Source organism: Meles meles, chromosome 1, assembly GCF_922984935.1.
Source record: "Meles meles chromosome 1, mMelMel3.1 paternal haplotype, whole genome shotgun sequence".
Classification (NCBI taxonomy): domain Eukaryota; kingdom Metazoa; phylum Chordata; class Mammalia; order Carnivora; family Mustelidae; genus Meles; species Meles meles.
Genome location: NC_060066.1, coordinates 101,902,023 through 101,925,867, shown reverse-complemented (window position 1 = coordinate 101,925,867; position 23,845 = coordinate 101,902,023). Strand labels below are relative to the sequence as shown.

The following is a 23,845-nucleotide window of genomic DNA, read 5'->3' as shown; positions in this document are numbered from 1 at the left end:
GATGTTGCCTGTTCATGTACAATGTTCTTATTCCCCAACACTCTCCAGGCAGAGATTCCCCTATAATGGTGGTGAAATAAAAGTGAGCCTTTACCTTCTTTTATTTTCGCTACCTTATTATTGAGACAATATATCTTAGGGATATTAAAACTTCAGGGATAAAAGTTTGTGGCTTAGTCCAAGGTGGCTTAGAGATTGAGGTAGTCATGTGTCAGTATGTCTGATTCTAGGTGTTTATAATTTGATATCTTCCCTTGAAGGACAGTATAATGTAGTGCATGTTAAGGAGAGTTTCCCTCTCAAAATTTCCTAAAAATCTTAAGGCATAAGAGAAAAACATAAATAAAAATGAAAGATTATATTAGATCTAAATTTCTAAAAATATATTTAAGTTTTATCTCATTTTCCTTTCAAATTTTGTTTATTTCTTCTCTTACTATAGTTTTGCTTTTTTCACCTTAAGAAAATTTTTGGTTTGGGGGTGCCTGGGTGGCTCAGTGTGTTAAGTCTCTGCCCTCAGCTCAGGTCATGATCTCAAGGTCCTGGGATCAAGCCCCACATCAGGCTCTCTGCTCAGTGGGGAGTCTGCTTCCCCCTCTTTCTCTGCCTGCCTCTCTGCCTACTATGATCTCTGTCTGTCAAATAAATAAAATCTTTTAAAAAAGAGAAAATTTTTGGTTTGTATTATTAGGACTTTCTTACAAGATCTAAGACTCTCCTTTGAAAAGCCATATTTATTAATATTTTAAATCATATCCAAAATTACTAGACCTCTCAATGTGGAACACAGTCACCCAAAAAGAGTTTTGGCATCAGTTACATTGAGATTTAATGTAGAAGTCCGATTTATCTCCAAAGACAAATTTATTTTTTAGATCCTAAAATCCCATTTTATTTTCATAACAAGAGTGTTTTAAAAGATTTATTTATTTATTTACTTGGGAGGGGCAGAGGAAGAGAATCTTCAAGCAGACTCCCCAGTGTGCACAGCCCTACCCAGGGCTCCATCTCAGGACCCATGAGATAAAGACCTGAGCCAAAACCAAGAATCAGTCATTTAACTGGCTAAGCCACCCAGGCGCCCCATAACAGGAGTGTTTTATAATGGAAAGGTAGAGATGAAAACTACCTGTGCATCTATGTTAATTCTACAGGAGGGCAAAACAAAACAAAACAAACAAAAACAAAATCCCACAATGCAGAACGAAGGACCTGTGGGGACTTGATAGACTTGTGCTAATGCTGCATGTGGTGAAGCAGGTGTCCTGACAAGTAGAGCCACCACACACAAGGCTGACTATCTTGTTCCATCTTCCCATCCTCTGGTTTAGCTAAACTTTGGTCTTCAGCTCCTAAAAAAAGGAAGGGATTCTTTTTAACCCCTGGGGAGCATGCCTATCCCTGGATTCCTGCTAGTTTCTACTTTGTTCTCTCAGAGCAGTTAGCAAATCGAGTAGGAGCAAATGCGTAACTGAACCAGAGTATAATGAGGTGAAATTTGGAGGTATGATATTCACACCTTTGTTGTCATCAAATAGCATTTCATCCACAACCACCTACTTCAGAACACCTAAATAGAAATTATGGTCATACTTTCTGATCAGAAACTTAGTCATGAAGCACTGTTAGAGTTTTCTGCACTGTGCTCACTCTTGCACTGTCTTCCAGAAAGCCTTGCTCAGTCAAGCTATTTTTACCTTTGTGTTGCTTTTTAGAACACTTTTAGTATCTGCAATAACTTTGGATTTTTTTGACAATTCTTTAGGATTCTCCCTGGCTTTCACCATTATTCATTCTTCCTTAATTTAAACATCGCTCAGAATTCAGTGTATGTGTTTTTCTTTTTATTCCTTATTACTTTTTGTTTTTGTCACTCAGTAAAATGTCAAGCTCTTCTTATTTACATTTTTTAACTTCTAAAATATTATTCTCCAAAAACTGAACAAAAAGATGCCTAAACTCTCCATTTATGATCACATAATTTTCTCTGTTCTCAGACCAAAACTGCTCCTTTTTATAAAAAAAAAAGTTCAGAAAATACAGAAGTAAAAACAATGAATCATTGAAGTAGTAATTAGTGAAAGTTTATGCGCACTCACCAAAAAGACAGTTTGCAGAGCAAGAGCACTCAAACCCAAACCATGGAATGAGACTCAGGGTAGATTGCTATAAAAAAAACTTACATTGTGGGAAGCCAGTGACTATTTATTCTTCACAGGGACTGGTTATAAAATTACAATTTTCTTAAATGATAAGGAACTGGTTGGTGGTTACCTCATAACAACCTTGGGAAGTAGTTCAAATTTTACTTATGATTTCTAGAGGCATAAACAAAAAATGACTTGAGCCAAGCAAGCCTTGCAAATTAAGCTAAATGAAGCTTTGTCTGACTAAAGTGGTTTTGTCTGCTCAGAGAATTTTCAAGGCTGGTCTCCATTTGTTTTTTATTTTCACACCTTGAAGCTCTCAGATTTATCAAGCTGGCTGGCATATCTACTCATTTGTCTTATAAGACATTCTGATCTGGGCCCTTGTCTAGTTTTCCAGAGTTCCTAAATTCTGATGGTCTTCTCTGCCCTTTATTCCCAGCTCTTCAGCTCCTGTCCCCCTGTCCCTCATACCACATTTGCCTTCTGGCCATCTGGTAGAATCTTTCTTTCAAGGGCTCATCCCTTTTGTCTGAACTATCCTGAAACTTAACTATTTCCAAAAATAACTTAAAGGTCTCCCATACCTACATTCCCAATAATCACCAAAGCTTTGCACATAAGACCCAATGTTCTTGTATTTTTGCTTCATTCTTATGAGAATCACCATATGATAATCTCCTTAAAACAAGTCACTATCTTTTATTGATCTTCCACATCTTTGAAAATAAAATACCGTATATTTGCAAATTATTAAATCATACTTCTGGCCATTGTCAGTTAATAAATCACTTTTTAGAGAAAGGGTTTTCTTTTTTTTTTTTTAAAGATTTTATTTATTCATTTGACAGACAGAGATCACAAGTAGGCAGAGAAGCAGGCAGAGAGAGAGGAGGAAGCAGGCTCCCTGCTGAGCAGAGAGCCCGATGCCAATGCCAATGCCTGGCTTGATCCCAGAACCCTGGGATCATGACCTAAGCTGAAGGCAGAGGCTTTAACCCACTGAGCCACCCAGGCGCCCCTGGTGTTTTGATTATTATTATTAGAAAAGGTTCTATAGGGTTATTTTCCAACAGACAATGCTATGTCATCCATGTCCATTAAGGGAATGTTTGTAATCAAAGGTGATTTTTACATGAAATTTTTAACTTTGCAGCAATCAAGAATGAAATTGTAATTATTATTAAAATATTATCATTTATAAACAATAATTGCACGTATTTATTAACTGTTCCTTAAGTGCCAGATGCTAAGCTAAGTACTTTATATTCAGTTTCATTTGGCCTTTAGAATCGAATAAAGAATGTAACTATTGCTATCCCTCTCTAGGCAATGTGGTTAGGTACTAAGAGGTTAAGTAATTTACCCATTATTGTACCAGGCAGAGCTGGGTCTAAACCTCACATAAAGCAAATGACATAGTCCTTACTGTTAATAACTATGCTCTGTAGCTATAGAAGCCAGGATAAATTATCTCTAAACTCTCTACTTGGGAAAAGAAGTAATATTTCCTCTCTAAATTATTTACATTCTGGTTTATTTAAAATTAAACTAGGGGCACCTGAGTGGCTCAGTGGGTTAAAGCCTCTGCCTTCGGCTCGGGTCATGATCCCAGGGTCCTGGGATCGAGCCCCACATCGGGCTCTCTGCTCCGCGGGGAGCCTGCTTCCTCCTCTCTCTCACTGCCTGTCTCTCTGCCTAGTTGTGATTTCTCTCTGTCAAATAAATTAAAAAAAAAATTAAACTAAATAGATCAATATTTCCAGGATCAAGCAAGCAGTTAATATCAAGGACTTGGTATTATTTGCATCAAATTTACCAAATAAAAATATATGTCTTCATAGCAGCTATAGTAAATGTCTGCATTTTAGGGGCACTTGGGTGGCTTAGTTGGTTAAGCAACTGTCCTCTGCTCAGAAATGATCCCAGGGTCCTGGGATTGAGCCTCACATTAGCTCCTTGCTCAGAGGAGCTTCTGCCTCTGCCTGCAGCTCCTCCTGCTCATACGCTCTCTGACTGTCTCTGACAAATAAATAAATAAAGTTTAAAAAAATAAATTTCTGCCTTTTAATTTATTAGTAGGTGATATGATACACTCTCATTTACATATATTTCTCCTCACCCTGTTCTCTGTTTATTTTTACTTGAGTCTGATTCTTCTATTTCCACCAGGGACAATATGGATACATACCTTTACACCATAGAAATAGGAGGATATCAGGCAGGTAACAAATCTGAGTTTGAAGATTATGGATGATGAATCCCCAAGAGTCAGTTAAAACCACTGATCAATTTTCATTGTAAAGACTGTTTTTAATTAAATAGTTTATTGAGATAAAATTTACATATCATACAACTTAACCACTGAAAGTATACGAGTTAGTGGTTTTTATTATATTCACAGATGTGTGCATTTTAGAACAAATTGTTTTCCCCATGTCCTTGAGCTATCATTCCCTTCTCTCCTTATCTCCCTAACTCAGCTCTAAGCAACTACTAGTGTACCTTCAGTCTCTATAGATTTTCCTACTTTGAACTTTATATGAAGGCAATTATATAGTATGTGGGAAAGACCATTAATTTGTGCCAAATTCAAACTAAGTGATATTAGGAGGTAGGCATAGCACTCAAATAGGTAAGGACATTTTCCCACGATATTTTCAGATTACATTCTTCAGGTACTTATCCCATATTTGTTCATTAGGCTCTTGACCTTAATTATTGTGTTGTTATTATCTGCTTATAAATATCTTCCTAGCTCTAAATAGATATATAATGGTGGCGTCTACTTCTCTATTTCTCCCCCAGAGCCCAGAATATGATTGATTGAATAACTGGAATAATGAAAATATCAAATTAAAAATATTTATCTGGCAAGATTTCCAATGCTCCAGGAACATCTTGGCTTTGATTTTGTGGAATTTCTGTTATACTGGCAAATTCTTTGTATAGAGTCTTACTTAAAATGCTTTAGAAAAGAATTAATATCCTGGTTCCTATAAAGCTAGTTGTAAACTTAATTATGCATTGAATGGTATATATTTTAATAATTTCTAGGATGCACTGTAGAATGTTGTCTCATTTTCCTTAGTCTTGATTTTACACTGGAACAACAGAGCTCAATTAATTCATTTATTCTCTAAACCTTGACCACAAGCCTGCACCCTGGCTGGCCTAATGGTAGGTTGAGGAGAAGAGCAGGTGAAGGAAACTCTGTCTTAACCTTCTGCCCCTTATAATCCAGTGGGAAAGTAGATATTGATCAAATTGTGATGTAAATAAATGTAAATTATAACCTGGATTCAGTGTTACAGAAGTGAATTATTTCAAGTGAGGAGACACTGATGAATGGATCCTTTAGCTGAAATTCTGAATTTGAGTGGGGTTTACCACGTTAAGAGTAAAAGAAAAAAAAAAAAAACAAAAAACCTGTAGGCAGAGGGGATAGTGTATAATTATGTCCTTTGGTGTTCAGAGTGATAAACATCCAGGATGAAGACATAAGGCAGGTTGAGGCCTTAAGACAGAGGGCTGCTGAGGATCTGGGGTTTTATTCTAAGTGTAATAGGAAGCCTGTCACCTGTTTCAAACAGAATGAGTTGCATTGTTTGATTCTTGACTGGAAAACCTTACATTTCCCCATTTAGGTCCAGAGCTAAATCTTATTAATTTTAATAGAGCTGGACTGCTCTCACAAATCATCTAATAAATTAAGGTACTGTGATTTTAAGTTCCAATTTCATCTCCTGAGTTTTGTCTAAAAATTTGTTCTTTAGCAATTAATTTAAGAATTCTTTCAGAAAAAAAAAAAAAAAAAGAATTCTTTCAGAACTCCTATTGTTTGATTTAAAAAAAAAACAAATAAAAAAAACACTTTTGGACTCAAACCATTCAAATTTCAGGAGAAATTTTACATATAGAAGGAAAACTTGACAAAATATGGGTTAGTTTGGTCTGTCATTTAAACATAGTTCTGACTCTCTGGTGTTGAGGGAGGAATGGGGTTACTGAGTTGGCCCTCAGAAATTGCTATTTCTTTTTTTTTTTTTTTCCAAGATAGATCTCAGGGAGAGGTTTCCCACTGTCCTACCATAGTACCTGGCATTAGAAATCTGAGCACTAAGCAATTTTTGGGTTCAGTAGTGCAAGGAGAGAAAAATGTGAAAAACAAAAACAGCTAAAGAAAAACACTCTGATGACAGCCACACAGACAAGAAAAAAATATGTGACATAAAAATATGTGACAAAAAAGTGACACAAAAAATGTCACTTTCTGTCCCCAAATACCTGAACCACAAAATATCTGGTTGAGTTTATTTCTTCTTTTTATACCACCAAAAACTTCATTGGTGGATGATTAGTCTCTGTTAACTAGTTTTTTCTTCTAAGAAATGGAGACATATTCTTAAAATCCTTTCCAATTTCCAAGTATCTCTAGAAACTAACCGTAACCATGGGCATTTAATTTCATTGTACATTCTTAGCTCCTACTTAAAATCATTCTTCAGTATGTTTACAACAATAGCTCTTAGGCCTGGCAAAGCTTTTGACTTTATTTATTCATTTGTTCATTCATCAATAAACATTTCAAAGATAAAAAAGATATTATTCCATGCATTGGGTTTACATCTGTGTATGAAACAAATTACCAGAAAAATTCAGTGCCCTCTTGGAACTTACATTCTGCTTAGGGATGGGGGAAAATGAATGATAATGAATAATAAATATAATAAATGAATAAAGATAATAGTGGGTTGGAAACTGATAAGTAAAATGGGAAAGAAAGAATAGAACAGAAAAAGGGGATTGGGAACTTGGAACCCTAACTAGTAAATATTTTTTTTAAAAGAATTTATTTATTTATTTGACAGAGATCACAAGTAAGCAGAGAGGCAGGCAGAGAGAGAGAGAGAGAAGAGGAAACAGGCTCTCCACTGAGCAGAGAGCCTGATGCGGGACTTGATCCCAGGACCCTGAGATCATGACCTGAGCCAAAGGCAGAGGCTTAATCCACTGAGCCAACCAGGTGCCACCCTAACTAGTAAATATTAAGGGTCTTCGAACAGATTAGTGTTAAGCTTATTTACCACTCTAATGCCATATAATTTTATTCATAAATCTTAATTGATAGACTAATTAGGATAATAGCTACCTTGTATTCAGTGTTTGTTGTGTGCTAAATAAGGACTCATTTCAATTATACTACCAGACACAAATCACTATCTTTTGATCAAATGAAAAGTCATGTTAAACAGGATTTGGGCTTGTTATGAATATACTGACCAAAAGGCAAAGCAGAATTAGGAGCCATGTCTCTTACACAGAGCTAGTCCTGGTGGGTAGGTGAGTATTTGGTTGGTAGAAAATAGTGAGTGAAGTGAGTTAGCACTGGGTTTGAATTTCAATGTGAGGAAGACAGTTTTCAATATCTCACTTATTATGTTTCTTCTTTAATATTCTGGAAGTAAATTAGGACTACTTTCCAAGAAACTGTTGACTACTACTACTTTTCTCAAAAACTATTGTCCACCTTATATTTAAGTATATTGGCAATTCAGTACTAAAAACTGACATTCATGGAAAAAATAGGGTTCTAAAATAACTTTTGTTCTTAAATAATAAAAGGTTTAGGAAGTTTATGTGTTCTGAAGATAGAGAAACCCAGTAGATTTTAGATTGTCTTTTCAACTGCCCTATGTTAAAAGTGCTATACTTCTTTAATACATGACATTTTATTTTCTATTATTAGTTTTTTATATTTTTTATGATTATTTATTTATTTGGGGGAGAGAGTGAGAGAGGGAGACAAAGCAAGAGCAATGGGGGGTTGGCAGAGGCAGAGAGACAAGCATACTACCTGCTGAGCAGGGATTTCTCCATAGGAGCTCCATCCCAGGATCCTGGGATCATGACTGAAGTGGAGGCAGATACTTAACTGACTGAGGCACCCAGGCACCCCAACATTTTATTCTTTAGTGAATTTATTTGATTTTCAACTGTTGGTTTCAATATTCTTGGCTCTGTAATATTTAAACAGAATTTTTAGGCACTTATTTCAGGATTTATTTTGTTTCCTTCCATATAGGTCTCGCTTACTTATTTTTTTTTTTTAATTTTCTCTTATCTGGTCAGTTAGATGAACCATTATCAGTGTTCTGTCAGTATATTTTATTCTGTTGTTTCCTATGTGCTTTCACACATAAAGAAATCTAATATTAATTAAAGAAATGCAGATGATCCCTTTCCCAATATGCACATGCACACTCTGATTTTTTGTATCATTTTGTGCAGGTAAAGGTCTCTCTAGTTACTTAACATCCCAAGGGGTCTGTGCTTGGTCATCAACATAGAGCAACTTAGCTAGTTAATGGAAATACATAATTATCTGGCATTTAAACACTAAATAAGAAATTCTACAATGGACACCATGCTACACATTGGAAAGAATGCCTATTTAAGGCATTTCCAATCTTTAATTGAAAAACAAAAGTTCTCAAAGTTAACTGCTATTAATTGTTAGATGTCACAGTATATTCTAAATAGGTAGATAAGGTTTTTTGGGAGCACTATTTGCTGAGTAGAGAAATTCCACAAGATTATTTAGATTGTATCTGGTGTCCATTAACATATTATTCTTAGCATGTATAGTTTCCTAATTAAAAGCTGCATTTTTACTTTTGCAATTAAAAAGCACAACATATGATTTTTTTTCTTTGCAGGGGGGAGCTGAACATAATATTCCAGTTGTCATTTCAAAAATCTCCAAGGAGCAAAGAGGTAAAGTGTTTAGAGAATTACATAGTACCTGTTCCTTTGTAAGCCATCCTTACTGAAGAATAGGTCATATTAAAGAACCATAAGTTAACATGTGACTGACTAGCTCCATGTTCCCCATGACCAGAGAGTAAGTGGCCAAGTCTGATTCCTAACTCTTTCACTTTATTACTCCAGGGAAGGATTTCTCTCACAGGAAAACAAGGATGAAAGACAAAAGAACATGTGACTGTGTGAAAAATTAGGGGGCTGCACAGCTTTTTAATTATTTCATTATACAAACATAGAGACACATTTAATGATTAAGAAGTCCCATCAAATAAGGCAATTCCTCATACACATAGTTTTTCAGTTCTCATATGCAGTTTAACTTAACCTGTCATGAAATTTCATTTAGAAAAACACCAAATATATAAAACAATTTTTTCAAAGACTGAAATCAGTAAAGTAATCTAATGTTCAAAAAGAAACTTAGAGCTGATCTCTTAGCTGATGGACTGAATGTCTAGATAGAAAATTTTTCATAGATATCTTAATATTATAAGTACATGAGAAAATTTTGTCATCCATCCAGAAGAGTGACCAGTTCTGGCAACTGTAAGATCTGAAATGATAGGATTAAACGGAAATAGGTATTCCAATGTTTGGGCAGAATCCCACAATTCTTTTGCCCTCCTATTACTTGTGGATCTTTTAAGATGCTATCTGTATAAAACATTGAACATTTTCCTTGTATTAATTTTGATTTTACTTAATTATAAAACTTTTTCATCTGTATGAAGAAAATAGTTGGTGCATAATCATTACCCTTCTTCCTTTCCAGCGGAACTTTCAGGGCTGCTTTTTATTGGAGATGCAATTCTACAGGTATATATTTTACCCTTATTTTCTATGTGCAACCAAAACATAAATTCAATTCACAGTATGCCAAGTGAAACCATAATTTTTTTTTCACTGCAGATAAATGGAATTAATGTGAGAAAATGCAGACATGAAGAAGTGGTGAGTTTTCTTTACTTTTTCTTAATATCATAATATTCCCCACGTGCAAATAAGGATCTATGGCACTGCTAAACACTCTTCAATTTATTCATTAGGTAGATGTGACGTTGGTCCAGTGTGTTAATCAGATTTTCAAATGATCTCTTAATTAGTGTATGTGTATGTGTTTCATATTAGAAGTAGGTCTGTTGTACTACCTAGGATGAAATGTAATTCAAAGAAATAGCTTGACTATTGCTTATTATGTGTTTTTCCAATTTTTCTATTAATCCCTGCCAGCCAATGTCCACTTAGTATATATATCTCTAGGTGAAATATGTCTGACTCTTTGCAAATGTTTAGAAGTTTATAAACAATAGAATTTATGTCTGTAAAATCTTACACGGTAACAGAGTCAACTGGAAGAGCATATAACAGCTGTGTGTGTGAGAGAGAGAGAGAAAAGAAAGAGACAAAATTTAGAGTTTAATCTCAAAGCATACTTAATTAGCCCTAGGCAGAATGGTCATCAATCTTTGTGTGTGTGTGTGTTGTTGTGTTCTGTGGTATGTATGTATGTATGTATGGATGGATGGATGGATATTGGTAATTATGCATATCTGAAGCCTCAGCCTCAGATACTCTAATTCAGTCGGTTTAGGTAGGCCCAGGAATTCAAATTTTAATAGTCGGCCCACGTGGTTCTATTGTAGGTGGCCTGTCAACCACACTTTGGGAGAAGCTGGAAGGTTGAAAGGCTTCTGTTGGTGATGGTGAGAAGACATAAAACATGATACAAAAAGAATAGGACAGTGTTAGGCATTTGGGAAACATTCGTCATGGTTGATTAAGTAAGATTCATAGAGCCTTCACTGAATTTCTATAGCAGTTCGCAATGGAAGGGATAAAAGAGAAATTATGTTCAAAAGTTTATGCTCAAGGGTTGTGTTTGAATACATTGTTCCTCTGTTAAAAGCTATTTAGAGAAAACCATTCTGATGTGTTTGTGTATTTCAAACCTCAACGAGGCACAAATGTTTCTGAGAAACCACCGTCCCACAAGCAGTGATGCACAGGAGGGTTTTCAGTTGTGCATACTTGGAATAATTCATCTAGTTTGTATTCATCACTTGTCTTCTGTCTTCTCCAAAATCTTACTGGGGCCATGGTATCGCCACTCTGTGCTGATCATCACATATAAAATATGTGTTTCATGTCTTGAATTTACTACAGATATGTTCAGAAAAAGCAGAGTTTTAGAACAAGTTAGAGACAAATGAGAAAATAGCAAAGAGCGCTCTGTTCTGCCGATACCGATGCAAATGTTAAATATAGCCATGTAAGCAGAGATATTTTAACTTTAGTCTTCTCTCGAAAATACAAATTGATTTTAAACTCATTATACAGGGAGCAAAACCAAGTGCATTCTCTTTTAAAACCATATGCTGTTAGATGGGGTCCTGTTTGCAATTTGCCCTTCCGAGGCAGGCAGCATGCTTACACAAGCTGTGCTAGCTTTGATTAGACAGATTAGTGTGGCGTGAAAGATTAGAATGTGCTAATAATGCCAGTTCCTAATGCTGTTCATTCTGTTTCAAAGAAAAGGAATTTAGGATTGTATTGCAAATTATGTGTGGCTCTTCACAATACAGTTATTTTTTTGAAAGGCTTAACCTTATCAGCTTTGAAATATAGGCACTAATATTCTGAAGTTCCACTCTTTCCTTTTCCTAACAGTAATTAGATGCCTTTGTCCTCACTGCTAATTACCTAAGCAAGTAAACTGACTTAGACCTCAGTGGGGCTGAGATATTAATTAAATGTTTAAGAATGGACTTAAATGGGCAGAAAAAGGCACAACAAGCTCAAAGGATGTAGATGGTTTTAAAATAGCATGCTGATATACCACATTCTGTATTCCAAATCAGTGATTCACACAGAGTTCCAAACTCAGAAACAAATTGAGTAGGTGTGACAGTATGTTGTGGGTGCATATAACTTTCCTTTTTTTCATCTGCATTACTCATTGATGTTGCTAGAAATTTTGTATTTGGTCCCTGATCAGCTTCAGTCTTAGGAAGCCTTCAGCAATATAGATGCAACTTCTGTGTTGGTGTTACAAGATTTAATATTTGTATCAGGTGAATCCCACAGTGTCTGTTATGGGTACCCAGTAAGACTATTAAGGAATTATTTAGCCAAATGCCTAGAATTAGATCACTGAAGTGATCTAATTGTGATCTAATTGTGTGATCTAATTGTGTCTGTGCGTTTCCACGTTACTAACGTGGACATAAATAGATCAATTCTGGGTTTGTGTCCACACCATGCAAAGCAAGAAGAAGATTGCTGAAGAAGAGAAGCTTCTGAAGTTTCCTCATTAGGAAAGACCAGCACAAGTATTAAGGGTTGTTTGGTGTGTGACATGGTGGGAAGGTAGCAGGGTACTCAGTTTAGAGGGCTTTCACACTCACAAACGACTGTCTACAAGTCCTAGCTGGGCCACTTATTAACATTGTAACTTCAGGAAAATGAACTTACTTTTTCTGTCCCTCTCTTATTCATCTGTAAAAACAAACTAATAATTACCTTTATAAAGATTGAATGGGAGTAATGTATATGAAACTCCTGGCACAGATCTGGCAATTAAGAACACTTAGGTATTATTTTATGCCATTGAATAATATTGCTTCACATGTTGGCACTCTTCTCCCTATTCACTCCCAGTGGTTACTACTGTGTCAGTGTTGGGCAGTGTATTGTTGAATCCATGCTGTCCCCTTAGAGCTTCCCATACAGAGAGAGTCCTAATGCATGCTGGTCTGCATCCCAAGCTCCTTCCACCACACCCAGTCAGAAATTGAAGTGGGCACCCACGTCTGGAGGGACAGAGCTGTTTGTAAATGAGGGTTCCTTGTTCATCAAAGCAGACGTCTTTTAATTTTTTTTATATGAATGTGTTTTGTAGTCCATGAGTTATACTCCCAAGATACAAAAAACCCTAATATACCTTTTTTTTCAAGAAAATGAAGATCTGTTGTCACTGTTGATGTTAAGATTGATTCTATTTTTTTTTAAAGATTTTATTTATTTATTTGACAGAGATCACAAGCAGGCAGAGAGGCAGGCAGAGAGAGAGGAGGAAGCAGGCTCTCTGCTGAGCAGAGAGCCTTATACGGGGCTCGATTCCAGGACCCTGGGATCATGAGCCGAGCAGAAGGCAGAGGCCTTAACCCACTGAGCCACACAGGCACCCCGATTTTATCTTTTTTTAACCTGACCATTGAACCTTAGACACATTAAATTGATTGCTATCTCTCTACCTATCTATCTTCTACCTATCATCTATCTATATTTTATTAACAGGTAAATTGATCATATATCAAAATCTGAGTACCATCTATATGAGACATACTGAGTTAGAGTTCTTCGTGTGACAAGAAGAATATACAAATAATTTTGTCTCTAACTTTATTGCTATGTGGACATTATTTCTGTAGAGTTTAATAATTAAAAGAGTTGTACAAACAATTATTAGGAAAGGGCATGTTGACTTGTGGTCTTCAAAATATAACAGTGGTGCTCTATTTATGCTCAGTTGAAATAAAAGGAAATAAGCTCTAGCTATAGCAGGAAAAAAATGCATCTTGAGTCTATAATCAAGATGGTTGGAAATGAAAATCTGTAAGTATAATTGAAATTTCCAGCTAATAAGACTTTCAAAATAGAATAACTCATTATTAGGCAAAGCAGAGTGGATGGATAGAGGATTCCAGAGGTTTTCTTCTAAAATATTTCTGGTTTCATGTTTGAGATTTATGAGTTCTAAAAAAGATGCCTTTTGTTTCTATGGTTTTATTGATAGAAAACATTAGATAATTAGAAATGCAAATAACTATCTACTTCTGAATTTTTATTTTTAAACCAAACTCTAAAAAACTGTAATTCTTACAAGAACAGAATGAGTATCTCAAAGTATGTAAGTTAAAATGATATATGTATGGAATAAAAACAAATTTCGAGAAAACTAATATAAAGTGTTGTTTAATAGCATTTTAATTATTATGATATGCTTAACTTAATTCAAAATTTTCATTGGAATAAAAAGAACATGTTCTTTTCTTAGCTTAGATTAATCAGAAAATAACTATAAAAGGCTTATATCCTATCATCTGAAAATAAAGCATTAATTTATTGGAACAGTTTGGTTTTATGAATTGCCAAGGAACATATTTAGGATGTGATTTGGGAACACATCATTTTACATCTTGGCAAAAAAGATTAAAATATCACAGAGTTACAAATTGTGTTTTACCTAACTGCTAATAATTCTTTTTTTTTAAATATTTTATTTATTTGACAGAGAGAAATCACAACTAGGCAGAGAGGCAGGCAGAGAGAGAGGAGGAAGCAGGCTCCCTGCGGAGCAGAGAGCCCGAAGCGGGGCTCGATCCCAGGACCCTGAGATCATGACCCGAGCCGAAGGCAGAGGCTTTAACCCACTGAGCCACCCAGGTGCCCCGTAACTGCTAATAATTCTTAATTTGTTCTCAGTTTGGAAAAAGGTTTTGAGGTCTTACTGCTAATACTTAGCTTAAGAATTCTAACCATAGTAGACTCCTTTTCTTTAAATTAACTACCACCAAGGAAAGCCATATATGAAATAATTACCCTTTTAATACTTTCTACTGATTTTAGAAATGTTCAATGCAAAGACAGAAATGTGCAAAATATTGTTTATGCTATGTCTGACTTTGGAAAAAAATAAAATATCCAGAACTTGCCTAACCTACAGCTTAGCTTTTTATTAACACTGTTAGGAGTTCCCTCTCTGCTAAACCCACAGGTCTGTCTCATTAGGTATGAATATAGATAGCATAGGCCACCCTTTAATTAAATGCATGGTCTTCACTCTTGGCTACTGATTCTCATCAAATCCTTTATTTGCTGTTTAACATAGTTCAATGATCCAACTTTGCAACTCCCTTAATAATGAGACAAAGCCAAGCCTGATAAACCAATTACTCAGTGGGGTCCCAGCCAATTTTTATCTAGAGGAATGGACACAGAGAATACATAACAGCAGGCACAAGGAGACCATCTCATACTCGGGGACAAAGTGACTTGAGGTAGCAATGAACACATTGATATTCCTTCCTCACCTCTTGCAAAGACTCTTTGTAGTCACTCTCACTCTCCAGGTTAGAATGACAAGGGTAGATGTGTGTTATAGAGATGATACAAGTTCACAAAACTGAAATTTTATTTTCAAAATGATTAAACTGAAAGGCAAGGAGGAGAAAATGTGTGGAATGGAAGTTTGAAGATCCAATTAAAAATTGTGTTACAGGGGTGCCTTAGTGGCTCAATCAGTAAGGCATTTGCCTTCATCTCAGGTCATGATGCCAGGATCCTGGGATCAAAACCCATGTTGGGCTCCCTGCTTAGCGGGGAGCTTTCTTCTCCCTCTCCTTCTGCCCTCTCCCCCACCCTACTCCTGCTTGCTCTCTTTCTTGCTCAAATAAACAAAATCTTCTAAAAAATTGTGTTATAGGCACTTTTATCATCTTTGTTGTTTGAAAGGTAGAGTTTGAGTGGTGGACTATTTGAAATACATCAGTCTTAATATCTTTTCAGCTAAAATGTTCAGTTATTTTATTTAAAAAAAACACACACTTTGTTAAAACTGTAAAATTAACTATACGACACAAACAGTGAACTCTGGTGGATCTAACTATGGTCCTTAGCCAATAGTAACATACTGATAAGGTCTTATCAACTGTAACAAATTAATACACTGGTGTGGGATCTTAATAATAAAGGATACTCTGTGAAAGAAGATGGGAAGGAACTTTCTGCATAATTTTTCTGTAAACTTTAAAGCATTGTAAAAAAGTAAAGTCCATGAAAATTGAAAAAAAGGGGAAAAAAAACCAGACACCCTCCCCTGTTCTCTTTCCTGAGTAAGGAGCTATATATGCCAAAATCATGGCATTTATGTCAGGTGTATAGAAAAGTCATGTAAACTGAGAAGTGATACTGAGAAGCTGTCGTAATTACTCAGATTAGTTTTTCTTCTTTTGGCCACCCACAACTCCTAGGGATTCAGTCTGTGTCCCGGAAGAAAGTTCATTATGGGGAAAAAAAAAACAACTGAAGAAAAATATTTTGGAGAGAATGCTTTTAAAATATCAGAGTGCAAGGAATGTTGACTTGCTGCCTCTAAGAAAATATCTCAGAACACTGACTACCACTGTGTGATGAAGGAAGTGGTACCCGGTAGAGCAGCCACAGTGTCCGACAGAAGCAGTAAAGTCTTGTCAGCATCTAACATAACTAAGAGAATTTAACAGAGGTGACCAGAGAAGAAGAGAGAAAGAAAGATAGAGCACTGGACAAATGGAAAGACTAATTGGTAAGCACAAGGACACACTCAGAATAATCAGGGGATAGATGATTTTTTACCAGAGGTCGAGATTCTACAATTTAATGGGGGGTAAAATAATTAATGAGATAATGGTTATGCATTCATCTATCACTCTCAAAGTGGGTCATTCTTACCAAGAGACTTCTAGAGTTCTATGTTCTGAAGTCGTTCTGAGATATCTCAGGATGCTACAAGATACTACCGAAATAATTGGGGCAGTACACATGATTCTCTGGATCAGAGATCTGGGCATCAGAAAGGGAAAACCCAAGATCTAGTTAAAGATCCAAATACCTGTGATCACCTGGATAAGGAGTGCCTCTTTGGGTAATTTTAAGGCAGAAAGATATCCTATTATGCATGTGTTTACTTTTAAGAAGGTCTGTAAAGCCCTAAAACAGCTGCTATGGAATTGTGCCGTAGAAACTTCCATGCCCTTTACCTAATAGTTCCAATGTTGTATATATAAACAAATTCCTAGACAAATCTGCTTTGGTCTGAATGGCTGTATCTCCCCAGATTTCATATGTTGAAATTCTAATGCCTGTTGATAGCACTGGAAGGTGATTAGGTCATGATTGTAGAGCCTTCGTGAATGTGATTCATGACATTATCAAAGAGGCCCTACAGAGCTAGCTACCACCTCCCTCATGTGAAATATAAGAAGTCTACATCCCTGGAAAGAGCCCTCGCCTGACCATGTTGGCACACTGGTATGTCTTCCAGCCTCCAAGAAATAAGTTTCTTGTGTTTGGAAGCTACCCAGTCTGTGCTGCTTTGTTATAGCAGCTGGTACAAAGACACCTTCCTCCGTGGCATGTGCGCAATCTTCAGCAAGTCAATGCAGAGATTTGGAGGTAAAGGAGATGTTTTTATTGTTTCCCCCTCCTGAAACTCTGTTTTATCATAATAAAGAGAGTCATGGGTAAACTTTTGAAAATGGAAAGCAGATTTTCATGTAGTGGTACTGTCCTAGATCAGAGAAAGCTGAAGCAAAAGCCAATGTTTAGCAAGCATTCACATCAGAAAGCTCAGATAGGAATCAGAGTGAACAGGGGCATTCTAGCCAAGAATAGGAGTTGAATATTTGGGTCCAGGCCCAGAAGAGGGCATAGGGGAGGTTATGTACTACAATAAAGTGAGATAGATACTCTGAACAGCAAGTTTCTCTGCTTTTTCCCTCCTTTAACTCTCAGAACACTGGTATCTAGGTGTTTTTTTGTTTGTTTTGTTTTGTTTTGTTTACCACTAAGAGGGAAGGTTATATTTATAGTGAAATTGATCAAAAAGAAATAACCCACAAATAATACATTTCGACTCCTCCGCTGCAGGCTGAGTTCTATCAGTAACTCCACAATAGAGCCCAGTAGTGGATAAACCATGTGTCCTCTATCCAAAGCTGTCAATTTCCTTTTCAGTGTCTAACTCTTAAATATTGACTGATATTAAAGGATAAAAAGTATTTGAAGAAAATTGTCCACATCAAGACAACAGCTAAAGCAGAGAAAAAAAATTGAAGGAAACAGACGATGCAACAGTTAAGAAAAAAGAAATGGGAGGACTCAACACTATAATGTTTTCAGATAGGTAGCAGAGACTTATTATACACATTTTAAAAAAGCCATCCTTACTTATAAAAGGAGCATGTGGAGGACAAAAGAAGATATTAAAACTTTGATAACAATATTGAAAAAAGAAACTTTAGAATGTTGAAGAATCTCAAAATAAATTTGAGAAACTGTCAAAAAGGAATAAAATAACAAATAAGTAGGCAGTAAGACAGAAAAGAATATTAGAGATATTCCATTCAAGAATTCTAACATCAGAACAATAGAACGTTCAGAAAGAAAATATGTGGAATAAAGAGATTGGCCACTATCTAAGGAATGTCACAGGAAAAGTATCTAGATTTGATGTATATGCTTTCAAATATAAATGAAATGCCAAGCAAAAAAAAAAAAAAAAGAAAAAGATAAAGGAAGCACATCTGCATATCTATGCTTCCTATGAAGTAGCAAAATACTATAATTTTAGTTTGTATTTCCCCAATGACTAAGAATATCGAACATCTTTCTATGTGCTGTGATATTCCTTTATATTCTTTTTTTTCTTTATTTTGGTAATTTTTTTTATTTCTTTTCAGTGTAACAGTATTCATTGTTTTTGCACCACACCCAGTGCTCCATGCAATACGTGCCCTCCTTATTACTCACCACCTGATTCCCCAACCTCCCAACCCATGACCCTTAAAAACCCTCAGGTTGTTTTTCAGAGTCCACAGTCTCTCATGGTTTATCTCCCCCTCCAATTTCCCTCAACTCCCTACTCCTCTCCATTGCCCCATCTGCTCCGTGTTATTTGTTATGTTCCGCAAATAAGTGAAACCATGTTATAATTGACTCTCTCTGCTGGACTTATTTCGCTCAGCATACTCTCTTGCAGTCCCATCCATGCTGCTACAAAAGTTGGGTATTCATCCTTTCTGATGGAGGCATAATACTCCATAGTGAATATGGACCACATCTTCCTTATCCATTCGTCCGTTGAAGGGCATCTTGGTTCTTTCCATAGTTTGGCAACAGTGGCCATTGCTGCTATAAACATTGGGGTACAGATGGCCCTTCTTTTCACTACATCTGTATCTTTGGGGTAAATACCCAGGAGCGCAATTGCAGGGTCATAGCGAAGCTCTATTTTTAATTTCTTGAGGAATCTCCACACTGTTCTCCAAAGTGGCTGCACTGACTTGCATTCCCACCAACAGTGCAAGAGGGTTCCCCCTTCTCCACATCCTCTCCAACACACGGTGGTTCCTGTCTTGCTAATTTTGGCCATTCTAACTGGTGTCAGGTGATATCTCAATGTGGTTTTGATTTGAATCTCCCTGATGGCTAGTGATGATGAACATTTTTTCATGTGTCTGATAGCCATTTGTATGTCTTCATTGGAGAAGTGTCTGTTCATATCTTCTGCCCATTTTTTTTTTGATATGATTATCTGTTTTGTGTGTGTTGAGTTTGAGGAGTTCTTTATATATCCTGGATATCAACATTTTGTCTGTACTGTCATTTGCAAATATCTTCTCCCATTCTGTGGGTTGCCTTTTTGTTTTGTTGACTGTTTCCTTTGCTGTGCAGAAGATGTTGATCTTGATGAAGTCCCAAAAGTTCATTTCCACTTTTGTTTCCTTGGCCTTTGGGAACATATCTTGAAAGAAGTTGCTGTGGCTGATATTGAAGAGATTAATGCCTACGTTCTCTTCTAGGATGCTGATGGATTCCTGTCTCATGTTGAGGTCTTTTATCCATTTCAAGTTTATCTTTGTGTACAGTGTAAGAGAATGGTCGAGTTTCATTCTTCTACATATAGCTCTCCAGTTTTCCCAGCACCATTTATTGAAGAGACTGTCTTTTTTCCATTGTATATTTTTTCCTGTTTTGTCGAAGATTATTTGACCATAGAGTTGAGGGTTCATATCTGGGCTCTCTACTCTGATCCCCTGGTCTATGTGTCTGATTTCATGCCACTACCATGCTACTTGGTGATCACAGCTTTGTAGTAAAGCTTGAAATCAGGTAATCAGGTAATGTGATGCCGCCAGTTTTGTTTTCCTTTTTCAACATTTCCTTAGCAATTTGGGGTCTTTTCTGATTCCATACAAATTTTAGGATAATTTGCTCCAGTTCTTTGAAAAATACGAGTGGAATTTTGATCAGAATAGCATTAAAAGTATAGATTGCTCTAGGCAGTATAGACATTTTGACAATGTTTATCCTTCCGTCCAAGAGCATGGAATGGTCTTCCATCTTTTTGTGTCTTGTTCAATTTCTTTCATGAGTGTTCTGTAGTTAATCAAGTACAGATCCTTTACCTCTTTGGTTAGGTTTATTCCCAGGTACCTTATGGTTCTTGGTGCTATAGTAAATGGAATCTATTCTCTAATTTGCCTTTCTGTATTTTCATTGTTAGTGTATAAGAAAGCCACTGATTTCTGTACATTGACTTTGTATCCTGCCACGTTACTGAATTGCTTTATGAGTTCTAGTAGTTTGGGGGTGGAGTCTTTGGGGTTTTCCACATAAAGAATCATGTCATCTGCGAAGAGAGAGAGTTTGACTTCTTCATTGCCAATTTGGATACCTTTTATTTCTCTTTGTTTTCTGATTGCTGTTGCTAGGACTTCTAATACTATGTTGAACAAGAGTGGTGAGAGTGGCATCCTTGTCGTGTTCCTGATCTCAATGGGAAGGCTACAAGCTTTTTCCCATTGAGGATGATATTTGCTGTGGGTCTTTTCATAGACAGATTTTATGAAGTTCAGGAATGTTCTCTCCATCCCTATACTTTGAAACGTTTTAATCAGGAATGGATGCTGGATTTTGTCAAATGCTTTTTCTGCATCAATTGAGAGGACCATGTGGTTCTTCTCTCTTCTCTTATTGATTTGTTCTATCACATTGATTGATTTGTGAATGTTGAACCATCCTTGCAACCCAGGGATGAACCCCACCTGGTCATGGTGGATAATCTTTTTAATGTGCTGCTGGATCCTATTTCCTAGGATCTTGTTGAGAATCTTAGCATCCATATTCATCAGTGATATTGGTCTGAAATTCTCCTTTTTGGTAGGGTCTTTGCCTGGTTTGGGGATCAGGGTAATGCTGGCTTCATAAAAAGAGTCTGGAAGTTTTCCTTCTGCTTCAATTTTTTGAAACAGCTTCAGGAGAATTGGTGTTATTTCTTCATTGAAAGTTTGGTAGAATTCCCCAGGGAATCTGTCAGGTCCTGGGCTCTTGTATTTTGGGAGGTTTTTGATCACTGCTTCAAAATCATTACTAGATATCAGTCTATTCAGGTTGTCAGTATCTTCCTGGTTTAATTTTGGGAGTTTATAGTTATCCAGGAATGCATCCATTTCATCTAGGTTGCTTAGCTTATTGGCATATAACTGTTGGTAATAATTTCTGATGATTGTTTCTATTTCCTTGGTGTAGTTGTGATCTCTCCCTTTTCATTCATAATTTTATTAACTTGGGCTTTCTCTCTTTTCTTTTGGATTAGTGTGGTCAATGGTTTATCGATCTTATTGATTCTTTCAAAAAATCAGCTTCTAGTTTCATTGATACGTTCTACTGTATCTCTGTTGTCTACCTCATTGATCTCTGCTCTAATCTTGATTATTTCCCTTCTTGCTTGTGGAGTTGGTTTGATTTTTTCTTGATTCTCCAGTTCTTTAAAGTGTAGAGACAGCTGGTGTATTCTGGATTTTTCAGTTTTTCTGAGGGAGGCTTGAATGGCTATGTATTTCCCCCTTAGAACCACCTTTACTGTTTTGTACTGAAGTGTCTTCATTCTCATTGGTTTCCATGAATTGTTTAAGTTCTTCTTTGATCTCCTGGTTGATCCAAGCATTCTTAAGGAAGGTGGTCTTTAGCTTCCAGGTGTTTGAGTTCCTTCCGAACTGTTCCTTGTGATTGAGCTCCAGTTTCAAAGCATTGTGATCTGAAAATATGCAGGGAATTATGTCAGTCTTTTGGTATCAGTTGAGTCCTGATTTGTGACCCAGTATGTGGTCTATTCTGGAGAAGGTTCCATGTGCACTTGAGAAGAATGAGTATTCTGTTGTTTAGGGTGGAATGTTCTGTATATGTCTATGAGGTCCATCTGGTCCAATATTTCATTCAATGCTCATATTTCTTTATTGATTTTCTGCTTTGGTGATCTGTCTATTACAGAGAGAGGTGTGTTAAGATCTCCTACTATTAATGTATTCATATCAATATGACTCTATCTTGATTAATAGTTTTCTTATGTAATTGGCTGCTCCCATATTGGGGGCGTAGATATTTACAATTGTTAGATCATCTTGGCGGATAGTCCCTTTAAGAATTATGTAGTGTCCTTCTGTATCTCTGACTACAGTCTTTAGTTTAAAATCTAATTTATCTGATATGCGAATCGCTATCCAGGCCTTCTTCTGAGGCCCATTGGCATGAAAGATGCTTCTCCATCCCTTCACTTTCAGTCTGGGTGTATCCTTCGGTTCAAAATGGGTCTCTTGTAGACAACATATGGATGGGTCCTGTTGTTTTATCCAATCTGCAACCCTGTGTCGTTTTGGGGCACAGATAGATACGTTTTTATTGAGATCATGTTACCTTTGAAGTCTTTCTGTCTGTAGATTGTTTCTATATTTCTGTTCATTGATATTCTTAGGATTTTTCTCTTTTATAGAACCCTCTTAATATTTCCTGCAGTGTTGGCTTTGTGGTTGCATAGTCTTTTAAGCCTTGCTGGTCTTGGAAACTCTTTATCTCTCCATCCATTTTGAATGTCAATCTTCCTGGATAAAGTAGTCTTGGCTGCATGTTCTTCTCACATAGTACTCTGAATATATTTTGCCAGCCCTTCCTGGCTTGCCAGGTCTCTGTGGACAGGTCTGATGTTATTCTAATGGGCTTTCCTCTGTATGTAAGGAGCTTCTTTGTCCTAGCTGCTTTCAAGATGGTCTGTCTAGAATTGTAATTCTTCATTCTAACTACCAGGTGTCACAAGGACTTTCGAGAATCTAAAATCTTGGGGGAAAACCGTTCTGCCTCTAGTAGTTGAATGCTGTTTCCATTCGTGAGATTGGGAAAATTTTCATAGACAACTTGTTCCACTATATCTTCTAGATTTCTTTCTTTCTCCTCCCCTTCAGTGATTCCAATAATTCTGACTTTGGAACGTTTCATGGCATCATTTATTTCCCTGATTCTGTTTTGTGGCTTCTGAGCTATTTGTTCCAGGCTTCTTCCTGATCCTTTCACTCTATCTGTTTGTCCTCCAGATCACTAATTCTATCTTCTGTCTCAGTTACCCTAGCTTTTAGAGAATTTAGATTGGAATGGAATTCATTGAGAGCATTTTGAGCATCATCCTTGGTGGCTTTCAGTTCTGCCCTAACATTGTGAATATCATCACTGGTGGCTTTCAGTTCTGCCCTAATCAATTCCATTTGGTCATCCATGGCTTTCTCCAACCTAGCTATTGCCTAGATAATTGTTAGCCTGAATACCTTTTCTGACATATTGTCTATGTCTATAGCCATTAGCTCTGTTGCAGAAGGTCCATCCTCTGTATTTTTCTTCTCTTGGGCATTCATCCTCCTAGTCATTTTGGTAAGAGAAGACTGAATGGAAGTAGCTGTATGTATCGACTGTGGTGCAGTCAAGGTGCACCCTGGAACGCTTCTGTGCAATCAGGATTCCCCACCCAAATGAGAGAAAAAGGAAAAGAAAAAGAAATAGAGAAAAAAAAAAAAAGAGAGAGAGAGAGAGACAGGAAAAAAAGGGAGAAGATAAAAGAGAAGGCTCAGCCCAAATGGGCTCATTATGAAATGAGCCCAAGGTAAGATTTGTGAAGTATATAAACAAAAACAGACATACAAAAAGACTGATAAAAGTATATGACAAGAAAAAAAAGTATATATATAGAAGGAAAAAAATGAAGAACCTCGTCAAAAAGAACCCCAAGT

At 36.5% G+C, this 23,845-nt stretch overlaps 1 protein-coding gene across 1 annotated transcript in view; it reads left to right on the top strand.

Moving 5' to 3' along the window:
- Positions 1–23,845, top strand: part of SNTG1 (syntrophin gamma 1) — a 1,017,962-nt gene that overhangs the window by 658,297 nt on the left and 335,820 nt on the right. Inside the window, exons 8-10 of the mRNA XM_045990984.1 lie at positions 8,867–8,924; positions 9,745–9,788; positions 9,882–9,923. Coding sequence (XP_045846940.1) covers positions 8,867–8,924; positions 9,745–9,788; positions 9,882–9,923 — 144 coding nt within the window. The remainder of the gene's footprint in view (positions 1–8,866; positions 8,925–9,744; positions 9,789–9,881; positions 9,924–23,845) is intronic.